The sequence below is a fragment of the Chlamydomonas reinhardtii genome, chromosome 9 (assembly GCF_000002595.2).
Source record: "Chlamydomonas reinhardtii strain CC-503 cw92 mt+ chromosome 9, whole genome shotgun sequence".
Classification (NCBI taxonomy): Eukaryota; Viridiplantae; Chlorophyta; class Chlorophyceae; order Chlamydomonadales; family Chlamydomonadaceae; genus Chlamydomonas; species Chlamydomonas reinhardtii.
Genome location: NC_057012.1, coordinates 5,022,367 through 5,043,563, shown reverse-complemented (window position 1 = coordinate 5,043,563; position 21,197 = coordinate 5,022,367). Strand labels below are relative to the sequence as shown.

The 21,197-nt window shown below is 62.8% G+C and overlaps 4 protein-coding genes across 4 annotated transcripts; 2 read left to right on the top strand and 2 right to left on the bottom strand.

The window, feature by feature from the left end:
• Window positions 1-156: 156 nt before the first annotated feature.
• Window positions 157-4,698, bottom strand: CHLRE_09g398252v5 (uncharacterized protein). Its single transcript, XM_043065882.1, has 8 exons — window positions 4,421-4,698; window positions 3,985-4,112; window positions 3,442-3,562; window positions 2,920-3,028; window positions 2,489-2,601; window positions 1,705-1,795; window positions 1,345-1,399; window positions 157-1,125 (listed from the first exon to the last, which is right to left on the bottom strand). The coding sequence occupies exons 1-8, from the start codon at window positions 4,630-4,632 to the stop codon at window positions 950-952; spliced, it is 1,005 nt and encodes a 334-aa protein (XP_042921324.1). The 5' UTR covers window positions 4,633-4,698; the 3' UTR covers window positions 157-949.
• A 100-nt stretch (window positions 4,699-4,798) lies between these two features.
• On the top strand, window positions 4,799-7,504 carry CHLRE_09g398215v5 (uncharacterized protein). Its single transcript, XM_001694758.2, has 3 exons — window positions 4,799-5,694; window positions 6,081-6,204; window positions 6,557-7,504. Exons 1-3 carry the CDS (start codon window positions 4,826-4,828, stop codon window positions 6,692-6,694), a joined length of 1,131 nt encoding a protein of 376 aa, XP_001694810.2. The 5' UTR covers window positions 4,799-4,825; the 3' UTR covers window positions 6,695-7,504.
• Window positions 7,505-7,534: 30 nt separating this feature from the next.
• CHLRE_09g398178v5 (uncharacterized protein) lies at window positions 7,535-8,098 on the bottom strand. Its single transcript, XM_043065878.1, has one exon. The coding sequence runs from the start codon at window positions 7,880-7,882 to the stop codon at window positions 7,706-7,708; it is 177 nt and encodes a 58-aa protein (XP_042921323.1). The 5' UTR covers window positions 7,883-8,098; the 3' UTR covers window positions 7,535-7,705.
• Window positions 8,099-11,948: 3,850 nt separating this feature from the next.
• CHLRE_09g398141v5 (uncharacterized protein) lies at window positions 11,949-19,674 on the top strand. The gene has a single exon (XM_043065876.1). It carries the CDS (start codon window positions 12,292-12,294, stop codon window positions 19,354-19,356), a length of 7,065 nt encoding a protein of 2,354 aa, XP_042921322.1. The 5' UTR covers window positions 11,949-12,291; the 3' UTR covers window positions 19,357-19,674.
• The last annotated feature ends 1,523 nt before the right edge of the window (window positions 19,675-21,197 follow it).

Sequence of the window (21,197 nt, the reverse complement as noted above, 5' to 3'; positions counted from 1 at the left end):
TTCATACAATAAGCTTAAACGCAGCCTTGCAGCACCAGCTGCGGAGATGGGGCCGGGCCAAGGAGTGTCACCGTCAGCAGCCGGCCGATCCCGCGTGCGTGTGTTCGTGCCAGGCTCGGGCATGGATGGTTCGGGGGTCTCCAAATCAGCAGCCGCGAATTTGTGTTAGAATCTAGGGGGCGCACTGTGTAAGTGCAGGCGCCGGTGGACACAGCAGCTTGCCTGGCTCAGACAGCAGTCTGCCCTGTCCTGCCATCTTGGACATCCAGCGAGGCTCCCGCGGAAGTCGTGTGCCCCCCTTCCGGCAGTCGCGGCAATCTAAGCATCGCACGATCACCATGATGCCGCCTCCAGTGCTTGTGCTGCAGTCCTGCACTTCCAGGCTGCAGAGGCTGCTTCGGGCATTCACAATTTGGAGCCGATTACACCGAAAAACCCCTCTCTGAGTGACCTTCCTCCATCGTGCTCCACTTGACCATCCGCCTTTCAGCTCTAGTCCGGCCTCACCGCTCACTTGATCCACCGTTCTCATCCGCCCTGACAAACCGTATCATCAAAATCATCCACATAACGCCATGCTTAGCAAAACTGCGACAGATGGGAAAGAGGGGATGCAGCACAAACAACCCGCCCTTCCCTCCAGCACCCCAAGCTCTCACAATTAATCATGGTTCAGAGCCAACGCCCTTGCCAAACGCATTCTCTTAGCCCTCACTCCGAAGCGTATTGCTTTCCACGCCTCTCCCTCACTGCCGCTCCCTCACTTCCCTCAGGCCTCTCCCTCACTGCCGCTCCCTCACGTCTCTCAGGCCCGCCCGCACTCACTGTCCCTGGGTTTAAATCAATACATGTCACTCCCTCTCATCCTCTCGCCATTCCAACGCCAGACCAAAAAATGAATCACCATAAGCAGCCGTTGCTGCTGCTGCTGCCGCCTCCGTGGCACTCTTTACGCCGAAACGGTGGCGGGCTCGAGCGCCGGTGCCGCCGCAGCGGGGGCGGACCGGGCCTTGGCCAGCGCTGTCTCCACCAGCTCCTCGGACACCTCCCACAGGCGCTGCGCCACCTGGCGGTTGTAGGAGTCGTTGGAGGACACGGCGCGCTTGGACTTGACCCAGTACTTGCCTGCAGGAGGTTTGGAGGGATGCGTGGGGCGCATGTCAGGAAACACACACAAGGGAACGGGGCTTGACTCTGTGCGCGACGGCACACAGACGCAGACGCACACACAGATGCGAACGTACACACCGCACTGCCCACGTGCAGGCATGCGCGTTTCCTTGTGCTCGCTAACACACGTACACAGACACAGGCATACAGACACAAACAGGCGCGTGCACCCACCGGTGATGCCCTCGGCCTCGGGACTGGAGGCCAGGTAGAGAGAGGTGGCGGCGCCCTGTGGGTTGGCGTGCGTGTGGACGGGGGAGCAGGCAGCGTTGCAGGTGTCTACTGGGGGTATGTGTTGAACGGCACGGACGCGCAAGCGTGGGCTTGGAGCCAACACGCCACCCCCGCCCCGCGTGCCTCACCCCTCCAGCATCCGCCAGCCCCCTTTCTCCCATCCCCAGCCCCCTTCCCTCCCGCCGCCTCTCCGGCCCCCTCCTCCGCCCCCCCGCCGCCCCCTTCCCTCCCGCCCCCTTCCCTCCCGCCTCCTCCTCCTCCTCCTCCGCCTCCCCGCCCTCCCCCCCCCCGGCTCCTCACCTCGATGGGCTCCAGCATGAACAGCTTCATGAGCTCCATGGCGACGGGGAAGATGGGGTTGGACTTGTTCTTGTCGTCCTCGATCATGTACCTGGGAGGCAGGGGAGAGTGAGGGGCGCACGAACACACGTGTGTTTAGGACTGTGTGTGTGTGTGTGTGTGTGTGTGTGTGTGTGTGTGTGTGTGTGTGTGTGTGTGTGTGTGTGTGTGTGTGTGTGTGTGTGTGTGTGTGTGTGTGTGTGTGTGTGTGTGTGTGTGTGTGTGTGTGTGTGTGTGTGTGTGTGTGTGTGTGTGTGTGTGTGTGTGTGTGTGTGTGTGTGTGTGTGTGTGTGTGTGTGTGTGTGTGTGTGTGTGTGTGTGTGTGTGTGTGTGTGTGTGTGTGTGTGTGTGTGTGTGTGTGTGTGTGTGTGTGTGTGTGTGTGTGTGTGTGTGTGTGTGTGTGTGTGTGTGTGTGTGTGTGTGTGTGTGTGTGTGTGTGTGTGTGTGTGTGTGTGTGTGTGTGTGTGTGTGTGTTAAGGAGCACAAGGAAAACATTGCGCAAAATCAATGTATGCGATGCAGCAAAGCGACGGTTTTCGGATGTGTGTGTGTGTGTGTGTGTGTGCGTGTGTGTATGTGTGTGCTTCAGTGTTTCTGTGTGAGAAAGAAAGAGCACGCTGCGCCTGTAACCCCACGCCCTACATTGGAAGGGTGCAATCCACCTGCCATCCGCCCACCCACCCTACCCTTCCCGCCTCCCGCCCGACCCCCCCCCGCCACCCCCAGCAACCCCACAGCCACGCACCTGCCCAGCTCCGTCTTGACCACACCCGGGTGCAGTGCGTTGACGGTGATGGGGCTGGTGGGGCCCACGCGGCGAGCCATCTCGTACGTGAACATGACGTTGGCCAGCTTGGACTGTCCAAAGAGGAGGGACGGGAGAGAGGGAGGGGAGGACGGAGCGTGTGGGGCTGAGGGGCGCATGTGGGGTGGTGGGGTGGAATTAAGCAAGATGTGCCACTACCACCCGCAGCTCCCGTGCACCCCCGCCCCACGCTGCAGTTCTTGACTTGACCTGAAATGGGAAGCGACGCACTCCGATGCACACCCAACATGCATACAACCCCGCCCGCCCCAAAACCCAAAACCCAACACACACACACACATACACACACACACACATACACACACACACACAACACGCAATACGCAATACGCAATACGCAGCCATCGCACCTGGCCGTACGCCTCCCAGGCGTCGTAGTTGCGGTCGCGCATGAGGTCGTCAAAGTCAATCTTGCCGAACATGTGCGCGGCGGAGGCCACGTTGATGACGCGGACAGGCCTTGCGGGAGGGGGGAAAGGGGAGGCGGTGGAGGTGGAGGAGGAGGTGGGGGGCAGGCAGGGCGGGGGGCGGGGCAGTCGGGGGTCTTAACTCCAGGTTCTCAGGTGTGGGGAGAGGCGTTGCGTCATTGGGGTTTGGCCATGACGCTCATGAGGGAGGAGGCTGTGAGGGAGCATCAGGCGGTGGTGGTGCCATGCATCCTCCCTGCCCCGCCATGCAGGCCAGGCCCAGTGCCCAGTGCCCTCAGCTGCCTGCCTCCCGCCCAGGCACTACACGACCCAAGCCTCAAGCCGGTCTACAAACTGAAAACTCAAAACTCGAAAGCTAAAACTCAAAACTGAAGACCCAGGACACAAACTTAACGAGCTAGGCGAGCCGGACGACCCAGTAAACCCGGGAGAGGCGTCACTCACTTGTTGGCAGCCTGCAGCGCCGGCAGCACGGCGGTGGTGAGCGCGAAGTGGCCCAGGTGGTTGACGCCCAGCTGGTACTCGAAGCCCTGGGCGGTGGACATCTTGGGGGTGGCCATCACGCCTTCGGGGGCGGGAGGCGAGAGGGGCATGAAGGTGAGGTGGGTTCGTGGAGACTTTGTGAGCTGATAGGCAGTGGTACGGGCTTCAGATGGGGTCTACCTCGCGTGTGTTGACAGGCTAGTATGCAAACTGCACCGCCGGTGACCCACAACACAACCACCCGGCTGATGCCCGGTGCCCCCACGCCGCCCCTCGGAGCGCGCGCACTTGACCCTCCGATCCGCAACCGCTCCCACCCCAGTACCCACGCTTTGGCTTCCTAATGCGGTCTGCGCATGCGGCTGCTGATCCCGGTGCCCCTCGACTCCTGCAGACCCTTGCACATACCTCCCACCCATTCCTACAATGCTCTGTAACGATTCTTTATCCCCCAGAAGCCCTAACCCGTACTGTCCTCCATCTTCTTTTCTGCTCCCCACCCACCCGCGTTGTTGATCCACACGTCGTACGCCACGCCGCTGTCCGCCACCCGCTTTGCGCAGTCGGACACCGACACCAGGTCAGACAGGTCCAGCGGCAGCGAGTCCACGGCGGCGGAGGGCACAGCGGCGCTGCGTGGCGTGCGGCAGGGGTGGCGAGAGGTGGAGAGGTGGGGTGGGGTGGGTTGAGGTGGGTCAGGCGCGCGGATTGGTTTGGGAAAGAAGAGGAGGAGAGGGGGCGGGATAAGGAGGGATGGTGTGTGGGAAGGCGGGGAGAAGCGGCGTGGCCGGGGGTCGGCCAGGGGTCATGCAGGGTCGCCGGGCACAGGAGAGCCGCTGGTGTGTGGGCGGGAGGCGGAACGACGTGTGGCTGGTGTTGCCCGCACCGCAAACGCGGAGGGCATGTTGCGCCTAGTCTTAGCTTGTCGAAGTTTACTTACCGAATCTGGGCCAGGGCATTCGCAGCCTTGTTGGCGTCCCGAGCAGCGATGGTGACCTTTGCGCCCTCCCGAGCCAGCGTCAGGGCCGTCTCATAACCGATGCCCGTGTTACCACCGGTGATGAACACGTTCTTGCCCTGCACCGAGCTAGCGCGCACGGACAGAGCGCGGCGACTGGGCCGAGCCGCGAGGGCCTTCGTGCTGAGCATCATTTTGAGAGCAATAAAATAGTCAAGTGAGGTACTACTATATATTGGTAATGCAGTGCAAAGGTAACCGACTGATGTTTTGGGCGAAATCGAAAGTTGGCCAATTTGCATGCAACACCTCGACTTTCATTCCACAATGACCTCCGTTGTCACCTTGGGCTGTACATTATATGTAATACTACATATATCTATCACCATGTCGCTGCAGCTGTTGCTGTGCCAGCTTTCGCGGCAAGGGCGAAGTCATTACAAGGGCCCCGTTCTGGCCGCTGCACTCGGACTCGGAGGTTGCTTTTCTGACGTCCTATCAGCCCTAACTTTGCGTGCCCTGTCATCTCAGACTGCGGCAAGCTCATGCGCAGCAGGGGAATGCAACCTTGGAGCTGGGACCCTCGACAGCCCGACGGATGGGGGCCGCACCAGCACTCCCAACCTTCAAGCCGCACCCGCCTGCTTTGCCAACCAAGCCGACGCCATTTCGGGAGCCCCTCGTGCCTCCGGCAGCGCCCTGCACGGCTGGCGTGGGGCCTGCGACGCCACGGCCCCCAGCCCCAGTCCCATCCGCAGCAGCGCCCCCGCTGGGAGCGCTGTAGCGGCATTCCTCGGCGCTTCCTCCCCAGCCTCTGTCAGCCCTGCCCCACTTGACGCGTGCCGGATCGCCTCCTGCGGCCCCTGGGACCCGACCCACTCCACCCCCACGCCGTATAGCGGGGTGCGGCTCATGAGCCAGGGTGCGCAGCCACAGCGGGAGCGCGCTGGCGCCAACCCCAGCGGCGGCGGCGGCGCCAACAACCCCGGCCGCGGCCCTAGCGCCAGCGCGGCCACCACCAGCAACACCTCCGCCACCCCAACGCCCAAACCACGACAGCAACAGCAACAGCAACAACAACAACAACAACAGCAGCAGCAGCCGCCAAAGGCGCGGCAGGGCGCGGGCAAGGCGCTGCAGCAGCCGCAGTCGCCGCAACCGGCCGCCAAGGAGCTGCAGCTGCGGCCGCGCATCAGCGAACATGACCTGGCCACAAAGCTGCGGCGCGCGGAGGGCTGGCTGGAGGATGGGCTCAGGTGCGTGGTGGTGGTTGGGTGCAATGGGTGGTGGTTGGGTGGAAGTGGGGTGACAGTGGGGTGGTGGTTGGGTGGAAGTGGGATGGCGATGGGCTATCGTGTGTGTGAATGGTTGGGAGGTGCATGCAGTGTGTGGGCGGCTAGGGGGATGCCAGGCCGAGGCCGGCGGTGCCGGATGGTGACGTGGAGCTGTGTGCCGCTGTGCCACAGTGCGTATACGGCGCATGCACTGCCCTGTGTGCTGCTGCATTCCTCCCCTTGTGGCGACGCCCCTGTCCCAGCCACTGTGCATTCGCACCGCGCAACCCGTATCAAGAGTATCACCACCACCACACACGCACACACGCACACCTCCGCCCCGCGCTGCTCTCCCCCGCTCCCCGCAGGGTGCAGCTGGTTGTGCAATTCAAGGGCGGCGATGAGGAGGGCGGCAAGGCGGCGGCGGCGCTGGTGGAGAGCGTGGCGGGGCGGCTGGTGGGCAAGGGGCAGCCCATGGGCGGCAAGCGGCAGGTGCGGGTGAAGGGGGTTGTAATAAATACCAGCCCACTTCAAACCGAGCCCAATGCAAAAGAGCGAGGAGGAGAGCGTGGCCTATGCTTTGGCAACGGGGGAGGTAGACGACCGAGTGAAGTGTAAAGTGCCGACGTCTTGTGGTGACAGCGGGTACTATAACTTTGAGGGAGCGAAAGGCAGGATGAGCGGAGAGGGGCGGGGTACCTGAATTTGGGGGTCCGAGAGGGCAACAGCAAGGAGTTAAATGGCAGGGCTTGCAGGACTGAGGGCAACACCCCATGTTTACCTTGCCCCTTACGGTATTGTGGAACACGTATCTGATTCCCGCTTTCGTACTTGTGCTTGGCAGATGAAGAACACCTGGCTCCTGACTCTGAAGCCCGCGGCGCCGCCAACGGCCCCCAAGCAGCCGCAGCAGCAGCCCGCGGCGCCGGCTGCAGCAGCAAGCGGGCCGCCTCCCGCTGGCGAGACCGCGGCGGCCGCATAGGGCATGCACCAGGGCTGCTGGCGGCGGTTGTTGATTGGCCCTGTGATGCTGGTAGGGGAGCAGTAGGTGGGGGGCGGGGTTGTGGTTTGCTGGCGATTGCGGCCGTTGCAGGAGTTGCTTGTTGGTGTAGCTGCCGTGCCTGCATCCAATCCGTGCAGTGGTGGTGTCGAGACGAGTGCAGGTTGTGTGGGTGCGTGGCTCCTCAGGTGATTTGATACAAGGCATGTGTGACTACTTGTGTGTGGGGGGCGTGGGGGGGGGGGGGGTATGTGCCCGAGCCCAATAGGCCCCAATAGTCAAGGAGTCGTCGCCGCTGGGGATCCGGTTCGGGGTCGTGGGGCATGTACAGGTGCAGCAATGCAGCATGACGGCTGGTCCACATAAGTCTGAACTCTCTGAAGATGTCCATGCCTGAGGGCGTATCGTTTCAAGTGTGGGATTCTGCCTCCCAGGCTCTCACAGCCGGTCAGGCAGGGCACGCAGGCAGATTACAGTAGGCTCAATTGACGCGCTTGAAAAAACGCAACACGCACAAGCGAACATGACGTTGTAGAGCCGAAGCCAGTAGGTAGCACAAGCAAGAAGAAAAGCGTGAGACTGCTGCAGATTGCCGTGGCCGTGGTCCTGATGCTGGCAGGAGCAGGCCAGCAACGCGTTGAGAGGGCTGGCACCACGGCGCGGACTGTGTGATACAGGTGGCGATGCAGGTGGCAAGGTGGGGGGCCTCAGGGCTAGTACGTAACGCATTCTATCTGGTGCTGCATGCTGTGAATGCCAACATGCGGGACTGCAGGTTACACCTAGCAGTCGGGCCACAGGTAGCCAGCCGCACATGTGGTTCTGGCCACACATTTACAGCACTGTACAACACTGTCTGCACCAAGACACACGCTACCCGCGCGGCAGGCAGCGTCCACCACGGACACACGCCCGACATACACCTTAAAAATGTGTTTCGCCACGCACCTGCTCGCGCTAACCCAACCGGCCACCACGCTTGCCAGCTGGCTTCTACGCAGGTGCAGGAGACGTGGGAGGCGCTTGTTTCTCAATCGCGCGAGTGGCCTTCTTCTGGGTGGCTGCAAGAGCGCGCACAATGAGCCGCACCTGGTGCTGCTCCTGCGCTGCCTCTGCCTGTCGCGTCGCCCCACCCGCCACCCTGTCAGTCGCCTCACGCACCAACAACATCTCTGACGGACGGTACAGGTGCCGCTTGCCCTCCACAGCGAAACGACAACCTCTTTGCGAAGTCACGGTGTAGATGTGCTGTGGATTGGTGGCCTGCTCCTCGTCAAACAGCCCCTTGCCCTCCAACAATCGTGCGCAGCCACCAGGCTTGAACCCACTCACCACGCGCGCATTCTTAGCACGCTGCCCCTTGTGCAGCGACAGCTTGTAGTCCCCATCTGCGAGTGCCTCATCAGGATAGGTGCCTCCTTAATATGCTGAGTGCGGCGTGCTGTTGTAGGGCCAACACCAAAGTTGACTTCAAATGCGCGAGCGCTTCACAGACAAGTGTTCCCCGGTCACGGGAAAAGGGGCTGAGCCCCTCCACAGTCTGAGGCCGAACAACCTCATTGCCCGGACATAGCCGGGGTCGGTTTCAACAGGCACATAGCCAAACCCGATGCCTAGCAATCGCGATGCCACGGCAGAGCCAACCGCAGCCAGACGCAGCACAGTTGTCAACAGCCGCGCTACTTGTCATGCCGCTACGCATGCCCTGCCAGCCCCACCGCGGACCGCTACCTAGACACCAGCCGGCTCCTCAGCCTGCGCGCTTGCGCCGCTTCTTGGGCGGCGCTGCGCTCTCCTCCTCCACATGGCCTTTCCCGCCCCCTCCGCTACCAAGATGCGCGCACGCGCCCCGCCGCCGCCGCCGCCGCCACCGCTGCCGCCGCCGCTGCCGCCGCCAGTCTGCAGCGATGCAGGTCGCTTGTGCCCCAGCATCATCTCCACCAGCGCGTGCCGGATGTTGGTTGCGGAGTTGACGTCACGTCCCTGCACCGTCGGGAGGGTAGATTGAGTGCGTCCCACTGAGCCCACGACTGAGCCATCACCCAGCCGTCACCCAGCCACCACCCACTGAGCCCCACTGAGCCCACGACTGAGCCCCACTGAGCCCCACTGAGCCCTCACCCACTGAGCCGTGTCATCCACGTGTCATCCCCACTGAGCCCTACTGAGCCCACGACTGAGCCCCACTGGGCCCCACTGAGCCCCACTGAGCCGTCACCCAGCCACCCAGCCATCACCCTGTCCCATTACACACCCAGCCACCCAGCCATCACCCAGCCTGCCGCCCGCCCGCAAAGTAGACTCACCCACACCGTCCCGCAGTGGTTGCACACTTGGACTTGGAGAGCACGTGAGCCTCCCCCATGGTACGACCGCCTGCAGGCAGCGCTGCCTGTCGCCGAGCAAGCGCCGCCCCCACTTCGCACATACCTGGGGAATGAGGGGGCAGGAGTACAGTGTGAACCTTGCTGGCTACCCGGCTACCTGTACACGAGCCCCATCCTGTCCACCCGACCACATGTCTACTCATTCCAACCCGTCTGCTCTCATCTTGCCTGTGATGTGTAGAACTCGTCCACGTACACCACCAGGTGGGCGTACTTGTCCACCAGCAGGCGGAGCAGTGCCCGGTTTGGGCCCCGCCCCAACCTGCTGATGCAACCGCCATAGCCGGTGTTGGCGTTGCCCCAGCCATCAATGACCTCCTCCTTGGGCCTTACACCAGCCAGCTCCTGCGCCGTGTGCGCCAGCACCTGTACCCGTGGCATTGGTGTAGCGTCAGCGCAATTCAGTTGGTGTGGATGCATCTGCTGGCCCCCTCCCCTCAAACCCCACCTTCTGCGTCCGCACATGGACAGTCAGGCGCCACCGCCGCTGGCCCCACTGCCGGTAGAAACGGAGCAGGTGCCACAGCCCGTACTGTTGCACCGGCGCAGGCGCAGACCCGCGGCCGCCGCCGCCGCGTCCACGCCACCTCCAGAGTAGAGGTAGCGTACTCGCAGCTCACGCTCAGCTGCCGACGCCGCCCGCGCGCTGGGTATCCCCGCCTGACAGCGCTTGAGCGCCGGCTGCTCCTCTAGCCGTGCCTGCTGCCACAGCCGACGGCCTGTCTGGCCTGTGCAGTGGCGGTAGCCAGCGCCAGACAGCCGGGTAAAGCAGGCGCGCTGCTGGCGGCGCCGTTCTGTTGCGGCACGCTGATGCGTGTGCTGGCGCGTGCCCCGCCACCCTCGCCTCTTGCCCTTCCACCTCCCGCCCCCCTTGCGCCGCCGCCTCCGTTTCTGCCCCCGCCGACGCCGTCGCTGCTGTCGCTGCCATCGCCGCTGCTGCCGCTGCCATCGCCGCTGTTGCCGCTGCCATCGCCGCTGTTGCCGCTCCCATCGCCGCTGTTGCCGTCGCCGCCGCCGCTTCCGCCGTCGCTGCAGTGGGGGCTGGGCAGGCCAAGGAGCCTGGCCGTCTGGGCCACGCCAGACGTGCGCGGCTCGTGGCCGGCCACTGTACCTGTGCGGTGAGAAGCCTGGCATTGACACGACACAGGCCACCAGGTAGTTGCCTAAGCCGGGATCACCGCCCACGATGCGAATTGGCGCTAAGGGTTGCCAGCTTAAAGACAGCCAGCGGATCGCCAGCCGCGACCACCCGGCTTCCTGCTGCTTTTAGGGTGGTCTGGCATCTGTGACACAGGCTGGTTCAGAGCCGCTCAGCCTCTGGAGGGCTCTGAAGGCTCTGACGGGCTCTGGCGGGCTCTGGCGGGCTCTGGCGGGCTCTGGCGGACTCTGGAGGGCTCCGGAGGTTGCAACCGACAAGGGCCCTCCTGGAACTCGATGCAACCGCAAGGGCTCCGTGTCACGCCCTGGCGTGTGACCGTGCATGCCGTGTCACCGCATGGTGTTTGCACGCATTACTTAGCATGATTGCCACTTAGAGGGACAAAACCCTGACTCGGAACTAGGTGGCGGGTTTTGTGTTAGGACGTGTGTCACTTCCCACGTCAGCGTGTTGCGTGATCTGGGCGTATCTCCACGCGTTTCCGTGTTAGAACGGTACAAGATGGGATGAATTACCTGTTAGCAACACGGCGTTGCTGAGCATCGTGTGGGTTCGTGGACGTTCGTAAGTCAGACCAGTAGCGCCCCGGAGCTGCGGCATGGGCGCGCTGGCGGCCCTTTTAGTGGGCGCCGTAGCTCAAACCTGCTTGTCAGAGTTTGAGCTACTTGATTTATCACTTAGCGATTCCAGAACATCTGACCACCGGTACACAGAAGCCGCCTGAAGGCTACAACGTGTAAACAATATTCGTGAGAGGCATCCTGAGCCACACGACCCGCCTGTTCTGCTAGCCGTCGAGCAAGGGGCTACAAGCAGACCTTAGCTCAAACTCTGACAAAGACGTTAACCTTGACCGCCGCAAAAGGTACTCGCGCGATGGCAGGGACGGCTTTGTGGCCCCTCTTACGCCTGGGCTGTGGGTGTTTGTAACCATGCACAGCTGTGCGCGCCACCCACTACTCCTGGCAGTGCGGCAACATCCGCGAGCTGCGCAACAGCTACGTGGAGTTCCGCCGCAGCCGCCTGCTGGTGAAGCAGCGCCAGCGCGAGCTGCAGGGCTAGCTGTGCACCCGTTCACGAAGTGACGGAGTGGTGGTGGTTGGTCACGAAGTGACTGGCTATTGGCGTTGTGGCTTGATCACATACTGCTGGTTGTGAGGGAGTGTGAGGTGGTCACGAAGTGACTGATTGCTGGTGGTTGATAGTCACGAAGTGACTGGCTTGTGTTTACTAGATCACGAAGTGATCACAGGTCGGTTTGCGTCACTGCTATCAGAGCATGCAGCGGCTGTCAAGGTGATTCGGAACTGGCATCACGTAGGGCCAAGCTGTGACGTAGGCAAGGCTTCGAGCGTCAGCGGTGTGTGACCATTTACTGAGAAGCATTTCGCGGGCAAGCCCGCTGTGCTTAAGGCGCTGCATTGATTCAAGCGACTCCATTCTGAGACCCCAGCGTGCTCGAAGAGCACTGACCGTCACGCACGGTGTAAGCCCTGGCGAATCGAGAGTTGCAACAGCTTCTAAAGCTACTTCCGCCCGTAGAGCCCGAACCACGTCCGGGTCAGCAGCAGCGGGGACCAGGGGCAACCAGAAGGGGGGCGCAGTTTGCGGGCAGCCGCCACAGCAGGCCGCCGTCTCCCAGCAGGGCGCCGACAACCAGTACTGAGCCTAAGGCATCGGGCCCTCAGTTACGCAGCTCTTCGGTTCCACGAGCGACATCTACTGGAGCCGCAGGCAGCCGCATTCCTAAAGCGCCGCTAACAGCAGCACCGCCCAACAGCCCGTCTGCGGGCGCACGCGGGCTAGCGACGCACGGTGCCGGTGCATTAGAAGCCAGCTTATTCACTGCGCAACACGCAGCGGCACGCGTCCACGACGCAGCAGCAGCAAGCGGCAGCAACGCCAGCGGCGGCCCTCCGGCTGACTGCTGCTCCCTGGTCACCGGCGACGAGGCCTCAGGTCCGCCGCCCGGCACCTCGGCGCAGGGGCCCGACACCTCGGCGCTGGCTACGCTTCGGCAGCAGCCCGCCCCCATGGGGTTTCAGCCCGTCGTCATCCACGGCACTCCAGGAGTGCCCTTCCGCGAATCGCCGCGGCCGGCCACCCTGTCGCTGGAGGACTACCTGGCGCGCTCCTCCAGCACCTTCCGCGCCAAGCACGCCGACCTGCGCCGCACCCTGAACGCGGAGCTCAGTGAGCTGCTGGGCACGTATGAGGTGTGGCACGAGGGCCTGCGGCAGCGAGTCGCACAGGAGACAGGCAAGGCACTACCACCTGAGGCGGTCTGCGCCACCGGCACCGGCGCCGGAGGCTCACGGTCCATCACGCCGGAGGTCCTCGGCGACACGGCCAGCCCGTACATCGCCAACAACCCGCCGGTGGGCACGGACGGCCAGATCCTCAGCACGTACCGCGCCATCACCGAGATCCCTACGGCCGAGTGGGCCAGGCTGGTAGCCAGGCAGCCGCAGCTGCAGAGCTACTTCGCCGAGAAGCACAAGATGTTCTACTGCTCGGCAGGCGACTTCGCCATTGAAAACAAGAACGGCGCGCAGCAAGGAGCCGGAGGGGCGGGCAGCAGCCGCGGGCAAGCGCAAAGCGCTCCCGCTGGCCCTCCGCCACCCATTGTGCTGCGCGACCACAGCGCCAGTGTCAACCTGGTCACTCAGAGCTTCGCGTCCATGCACAACCTGCCGGTGCGCCCCACTGGGGCAACGCTGTCCACGGCAGCGTCCGCTGGCGCGTCACCGCTTCAGGAGCTTGCGCACAAGCAGCTGGTGCTCCGCATCAAGCCCGGCTCGCAGTACGAAGTGCGCATCCCCATGTCCAAGACGCTGGTGGTGAGCGACACGTACCTGTTCGACATGCTCATCGGCAACGAGCAGATGCAGCCGGTCGCCAGCTACGTCACCGTGTTCCCTCGCCCCGTGATGCACCTGCACCCCAACCTGCTGGAATTCCCCTCCTTCGTCCTGAGCCTGCCGCTGCGCAACGCCCACGGCGTGCGCGCAGCGCTTGCGGCGCATGAGCACTACGCTGCCTGCGTCACCAGCTTCGGCGGCGACCCATCACCAAAGCTGGGGGGGGGATGTTCAACGGCCAGCGAGTGCTCAGCGTCCGGCGAGAGCTCAACCGACCACGCTCAGCCCGCCACGGCGACGCCCTGCTGCACCGCAGACAGCTGCAAGCAGCACAACGGCAGCGCCCCGGCTGAGCCCACCAACGGCGAGGCCAGCCAAGGTGACGGCAGCGGCACAATGGCAACCGAGACCAACAGCGGCAACGGCACGCCGCCCCCTGATAAGCCCAAGCGCGGGTGGCTGTCAGCCGGGCTGTCCGTCATCGGCGGATGGTTTGGCAAAGGAGGAGACCGCATCGCCAGCTCACTGGACCGCACTGAGCCCGTCTGCGCCACGGCGGAGCCTCCCAAGCGCACGGGCAAGCGCAAGAAGTACCGCGGTCCGCGCACTGAGGTGCAGGTGGGCACCAAGCGCAGCTGGTACGGCGTCACCGTCTTCCTGCTGTACGCCATCGCCCTCATCTCTCTCGCGGCACGCGTCGGAGCTGTGGGCGGCGCCGCAGGCGGCGTGCCCGCACTCCAGGCCCTGCAGCAGGTCGAGGCCGTGACCAACGCGCTGAGCTCCGCGCCGCCGCACCTGCGCGTGCGGTGGGACCTGGCGCAAGACCCATTGGACCTCCAACAGCAGTACGGCGCTGGCCCACCAGGCCTTTCGCACGTGCTGGCCAGCGTGGAGTCATTCACCTTCGACGGCAAGATGGCCGCAGCCGCATCAGAGCGCTATGAGAAGGACAAGGAGGGCGGCTGGGTATGGGGCAACGCAGTAGCCATGACATCAGACCAGGCCGCGTTGCTGAAAGCCCAAGTCCGCGCACGACGCTCAACAGCTTTTGCGTACAGCATGGAGGAGCTACCCGGCTACTGTGGCGGCGGAGGACCGTTTCGGCTTGAGCTAACAACCGACAAGCCCGTCATCCAATCGCCACGCCGCTACAGCCCGAAGGAGAACGAAATCATCCAGCAGAAAACAAATGAGCTGCTCAAGCCCGGCATCTGCATAGAGTGGACGGGCCCAACGCAAGTGGCAGTCAATCCCGTCATAGCCGCCAAACGTGACGAGGCCACCGGCCTCTGGACTGCCGCGCGCATGGCCCAGGATTACCGCCCGGTCAACAAAGTCACCAAAGGTGACAAGTATGGGCTGCATCGGCCTGAGGATATTTTCCAGCGTGTGGGCAAAGCCCGCTACTTCAGCAAGCTGGATATGAGGCAGGGCTTCCTGCAGATCCCGATTCATCCTGACGATTACGGCAAGACCGCCTTCTGGTGTGGCAACCGGCTCATTGCCTACACGCGCATGCCGTACGGTCTCAAGAACGCCTCCGCCACCTTCCAGCGCCGCATGGACTATGAATTGCGCGCCGCTGGCTTGGATCACCTGGCTGTGGCCTTCATCGACGACGTGCTGATCGCTACTGAAACTGCTGAGGAGCACATCGAGGCTGTGGGAAAAGTGCTTGATGCGTTGGCGGCGTGTGGCCTGCGTGCCCACCCCGACAAATCCATCTTCGGCGCCGACGTCGTGGAATACCTCGGCCACAACCTCTCCACCTTCGGCATCTCACCACACCAGGCTAAGGTGGCGGCCATTCAGGCGCTGCAACCGCCCAAGAACGTCTCCGAGCTCCGCACACAGCTTGGATTCATCAACTACTACCGGTGCTACATACCCCGCATGAGTGAGATCGCCGCACCGCTCAACGCGCTGCTCAAGAACGGCGTCACCTGGCGGTGGGGGGTGGAGCAGGAGGATGCGCACCGCGCCCTGAAAGAGATGTTCATGAGACCGAACGTCGTCCTGCGGCGCATTGATTATACTCGACAACTGATTGTCCACACCGACTTTAGCAACAAGGGCATCGCCGCCGTGCTGGGCCAGCTTGATGGGGACGGACGCGAATATATGTGCGCCTGCATCTCACGCTCGCTCAACAAGCACGAGTCGAACTACAGTTCGTACAAGGGCGAAATGCTGGCTGCCGTGTGGGCTCTCAAGGTGTTCCGGCATCACCTCATCGGCTCCGACACGCCCTTCAAGCTGGTCACCGACCACCAACCGCTCACGTACCTAATGAGCTCAGAAGGCCTAACGGGCCAGTACGCACGCTTTGCACTGGTACTTCAAGAATACAACTTCGTGGTCGAGCATCGCCCTGGTGTAACACACCAGAACGCCGACGGCCTCTCCCGCAATCCGCTACCAACTACAGTTGACGGCTCAGGCGCGCGCCTGGACGAGGACGACCCTCCTGCGGACAGCTTCGGCAGCAGCGCGCCGCCAACAGCGGCAGCCGTGTCTGCCAGCCTCTCAGAGCACGAGGTGCTGCATGTGGCGCTCAACACCTCTGTTCCCGTAGCCCCCTTCGCGTCTGACTTCATCCCCAGCGCCGACGAATCGCTGGCGGGTTGGAACGGCTGGGCATACGAGGCATCGTCACCGCCACCAGATGCAGCAGACCGCGAGGGCAAAGCGGCACGCATGCTGCTGCGCAGTGCGGCCCTGGAGTGGCGAGCTGCCTTCAAGCTGCGCCAGCGCGGCGCCACCGCCGCACCACCGTCACCGCCAACGCCAGCCCCAGCCACGCTCACGGCAGCGGCCTGGTATGATGAGGCGCTGCGCAAGGGCCTGGTGCTCTGGGAAGCAACGGGAGGCCTTGGGAGTGGACTGGATGCCTGCCTACTCAATGGAATCCCCATCAGGCGCTACGTCTACTCCGACCCGTCAGCGGCGGGCCGAGCGGCCCTCAATCGCCGCCTCTCCGCCATCACCGACCTGCGGCCTGATCTCTTCCCCGCCACGGCATGGAGTGCGAGCCTCACAACGCTCCCACCAGAACTCAGCAGTGTCAAAGACACGCAGCTGAGGGAGCTAGCAAGCTCCGGCCTCCCCGTTCTCATCATCGCACACTGGCAAGCAGGTGACACCGTCACCCAGGCCTCTGTGCTCAAGACTCTGCGCGCTGCGCGCAGATTGCTGGGCGAACAACGCGTCATGTTCGTCAGCAGCTCCACCTTCAACGCCAATGAGACGCCCCCACCCGAGCAACGCGACGCCGACGCGGCCATGCGCGAGGCATGGGGAGCGCCCCTGGTGTCAGATTCGGCACGTTTTGGTTCGGGCTTCCATCAGCTCAACCGCACCTGGACATCGCTCGCGGACTCGGCTGACCTGCGTGGCCTCGCCGACGTGGCTCACCGCCCAGCTGGTGCCGACGTGCAATCGTTTCTGGGGCACGGGCGCACCGTGCCCAACGCAGTCAAGCAACTGCGTGCCCCCTTTTACCCTTGTGACCTGGAAGGCAAGCCGGTCAAGGCGCTCATGCCGGCCACGATCCCAGCTACCGTGGCCGCCGACCAGCCTACCGCCGCCTGCCCCATCAAGGACGCCTTCCAAAGGCGTCACACGCCGCCTACGGCCGACGAGTGCGAGAAGCTCCTCGGCTTTGACGGTCAGGCATCGGCTGCCCCAGACCTCGACGAGGGCCAGCGCAAAGCGCTGTTGGCAACCGCACCGGACGTCTCCTATCTCGCCAGCATCATAGCCATCGGGCGCGTCCTTGCCGAGGACGCGGGCCCTGCCACCACGGCTGGGGCAAGTGCCCTGGTCCTGCACGCCACAAGCACCCGTGGCCTGGCGTCATCAATGTCCCAGTCGCCGACAGTGGCAGACGACACCATTGTCTTCGCTCTCGCCTCTGCAGCCCTGGAGCCCGAAGACACGCCTGCCAATGCTACGCTCAAGGATCCCTGGGCTGATGACGCGCTGATTGCTGCGCTGCGCGGCGGCGGAGAAGAGCAACCCCCCAGGTCCGACAACGAACAGCGCCGCGTCCGGAGTCGTGCATCACGCTACCGCTGGCAAGGTGATCAGCTATTCATCGTGCTTCTTGACGGCAAGCTCCGTCAAGTCCCAAGACCAGCGGAGCGGGGTGAGCTTGTGCGGCGCACTCATGAGCAAGCTGGGCACTTCGGTGTGCGTCGTACCACAGCTCTGCTGCTTCACTCCTACTGGTGGCCCGGCATCAGCGACGACGTGCGCAGCGCGGTCAAGCACTGCGAAGCGTGCGATCGTGCCAAGGCCAGCTACAACGGTCAGCAACAGGAGCTGCGCCCCCTTCCCATCGGCGGTCTGTTCTACCGCTGGGGCGTCGACCTGTGTGGCCCTTTCAACGAAACCAAGCATGGAAACAAGTATGTTATGGTCTGCGTCGAGCACTTCAGCAAATTCGTGCTCTTTCTACCAATTCCATCCAAGCATGCACACGATACCGCCTTCGCATTCCAGCACCACGTGCTAGGCGTGTACGGCGCGTGCGCCGAGGTGTGTACCGACCAAGGCAGCGAGTGGAAGGGCGAGTTTGCAACCATGCTGCTCAACGCCCTCATCGACCACCGCCAGACTTCGGCCAACCATCCCCAGGCCAACGGCCTGAGTGAGCGCGCCGTGCAAACCTGCAAGAAGGCGCTCATCAAGCTGGCGCTGGGAGCTGGCTCAGTCAACGACTGGGACCAGCACCTGCCATCAATCACGCTGGGCTACAACTGCTCAGTCCAGAATTCCACCAAGCTCTGCCCCTACACCATCATCTTCGCCACCGATCCAGTGATTCCACCGGCGGCAAAGCCGCGGTTTGAAGGCGAGTTGGATCTGGATGATCCCGAGGCGGCTGCTCGCTCCGTCATGCTGCGCGCCGCAGCACTGCGCAAGAACATGGTCATCGCTGGTGGAAACTTGGCGGTGGCTCAGCACCGCGACAAGCTGCACTACGCCAAGATGCGTGGTGGCGGCTACGACCCCAAGATTCGCCGCTTCGAAGTGGGTGATTATGTGTACTACCGCAACACGTCTGAGCGTACCGCGCTCGACGCTCAGGCACGCCCTGACATCCTGCGAGTAACTGAGCTGCGTCCTTCTGGTGTGGTCATCCTGGAGGGCCGCTGCGGTACCAAGATCTCCACCCACGTCACGCACGTGGCTCCGTGTCACCTGCCCATAGCCGACGGCGCCATCGACCCGCGCCTGGCGCGTCCCTCTGTCACCCTCGCCTGCGAAGTCTGCAAAATGCCTGACAACGAGGAGTGGATGCTGCTGTGCGACGCCTGCGGCAGCGGTTGGCACACGTTCTGTCTTACCCCTCCTCTCGAGGGCATCCCCGAAGGCACGTGGGTCTGCCCGGCCTGCACAAAGAAGGGCGTCACTCCTGACAGCATGCGTCAAGCCCAAGGTGAGCGGCAGGCTGCGGCCGTGCCGCCGGCTAAGTTCCGGCAGCTTCAGGGTGCGCTGGCCATGCGGGAGGCCAAGGGCAAGCGGGCGCGGAGTGCCACCAACACCGGCGTCGTCAGTTATGCGGGCCAGCGGCGCCGTGTACACTATTTTCTGATCGAATATCCCGACGGCTCCTCTGAGAGCGTCACGCACACTCAGCTGCGCCCCCGTCTGGTCAGCAAGCAGCAGGCTGCTGCCGCCGTTACCCACGCTCAGGCCGCGCCAAAGGCGCCGGCTGACGAGCATGTGCCCATGGGCATGGTCATCCCTGTTTCTACACCGTCAGAGTTGGAGGCGCTTGCGGAGCTAGTCAACTTCTCCAGTATCTCGTCTATCTACGCTCCACTCAATGTGCCTGACGCCACAGCCTCCTGGCTCCGCGCGCACGGCTGCACCTTGCGTCGCAGTCGCGCCACTGGCGGCAAAGCCGCCGTCTCTACTGATACTCTTCAGCGCGCGCGTCAGGACGGCATCGGCATGAACATCATTTGGCTGGAGGCCGGACCCTCTGCCGTTGAGTCTTCAATGGAGGTCGCGCGTGATCACGCCACTGATGCCGTGATCGCGCGGGTACCCCGCGACTACGTCGGATGCGCCAGCAAGGCCCGTCTCAGGTGGCTGCGCACCAAACACGCCAACGGCGAGTTGCTGACTGCTACTTGTGCCACCTGCATCTGGTTTGTTTTGCTCACCAAGAAGGTGAAGCGATGGGGCTTCGTATCCGCCATGAACGTGGGCGAGCCCGTGTTCTAGTCATGAAGTCGTGCCGCTGGCACCCAAGAGGAGTTGAGGGAGGGAACATCAACGCCGACACACCCTGAGGCTAGCGTGCCTTTCGGCATTGCGCTGTTACCTGTGCGTTCGCGATGCTTAGCGCTCGTCTGCTGTGGTTGGACCTCAGATGATCACAGGATGTCGGGAACAACGTGATGTTCACCTGTCGTGAGCGCAGCCCCCTGATGCAGCGCCTGCCACGGGCAGTACCGCTGGCATACACGGTGCTGCGCTTCGCCGCTCAATAGCTGCATAAACATTGCGCATTTGTCTGATGTTTCTAGGCACAGGCTAAGCCTGGTGCATGGTGTGGACCGAGGCCGCACACAGAAGGAGGTTAGCGCGCGTCGCTGGCCGCGGATTGTCTGTCCTTTATGCGTGTCGTCTGTCCACAAGATTGTCTGTCTTTTATGTGTGCTGTTTGTTCACTGCGCATGTGCGCGCTTGCTTTCCATTCACTGTCTGCCCCACTGAGCATGCCAGACCACGGCTGAACACGCACGTGGCTGGGGGGGGGAGAACCAGCGGGGCACTACACAACACTAAACGTACAGACCAGGCATACTCAGGGTCTCGAGGCAAGTGTGAAGGCAACCGATACGGATCCCCTGCCAGCACTACACCCAGCCACCCGCCGATCACACCATAACACCATGCGCGCACAGCGCCGCCTGCCAATTCCGCTGCCGCCACCTGAAGTCTGCCGCTTGCCGCTAGCCGCCTCCGTACTTGAGCTCGGCCTGCATGGTGTTTGGGGTAAGTTGGTTAGTGCATGGTGGCACGGTGTCGTGCAGGGCAGGGCCTAGACCGCATTCGGTCCCCTAGAACTCACTTCCCATGTACGTCATTCAAATCCTATCATTCATCCTATTATGAGTTGTGTAGCAACTTCCGATCAAACTTGCCTGGTGAGGGTTAGAAGGGCCACGCATTTACGCGCGCCGCGCCCCGAGTCGAATTCCAGTGCCGGACCTGAGGAGACAAGGGGAGGGGGAGGGGGGAGCTTCACACTCTGAATTTCTGCTTATGCTCTTACAACTTCGTCCATACTGCGCATGGATGCTAGCTCGCTTGACCCCCTGAATTTGTTGTCGCTTGTCAAACCCAAAATGGCTGTCGCTATGTGTCCTGACCTGCCTCACCTGGCACTGTTGATTCCAGACTTGGTCTCTGATGCTTGATTTACATCCTGTAACAGCAGCGTCAAGACCTGGCTTAGTTGTAGACCCGGTCAACGAGGGTCCGACACCCCCTGCGACAGCGCAGCCCAGCCCCAGCACCAGCAGCTCATAAAATACCTTCCAAAGATTGATGCCAGGGCTTAGCAGGACTTGAAGACTCGCCCTGTAGACTTGAGCGCCAACTTTGAAAGCAAGTCCATGGCCGACTGCCAGAGGACCACGAAGTCTCTACATGGTGCTGATAGTGCTGAACGATAGGTATGTAGCTACATGTGACAAAGACAGGTTGCTTGAAGAGTGAAGAACTGAACTCGAAATATATGAGCCCCATGCAGCCCCATGCAACAAGGAAAGCGCTCCATGCTGGGTCTTGATTTGCTGTGCATGCTCCGGTCAGACCTTAAGTTAATCTACAGCAGGCCGGTACGTCAGTCTTCAGCGCCGGTCCGGGCACGGGTCTCGCCTCCGCCTGCGCCTCCGCGGCTTGTGCTTAGGAAACCACCTGAAGATACCGGCTTTCTCGGCTTCGCATGGTTCGTCTTTACAGCTTTCTCAATAACGGGGAAAGCCTCACATGCACACGCACCTCCGCTCATGCCCACCGCCGCATGAAGGAAGGCCGGGGGAGGCCTGGTGCGC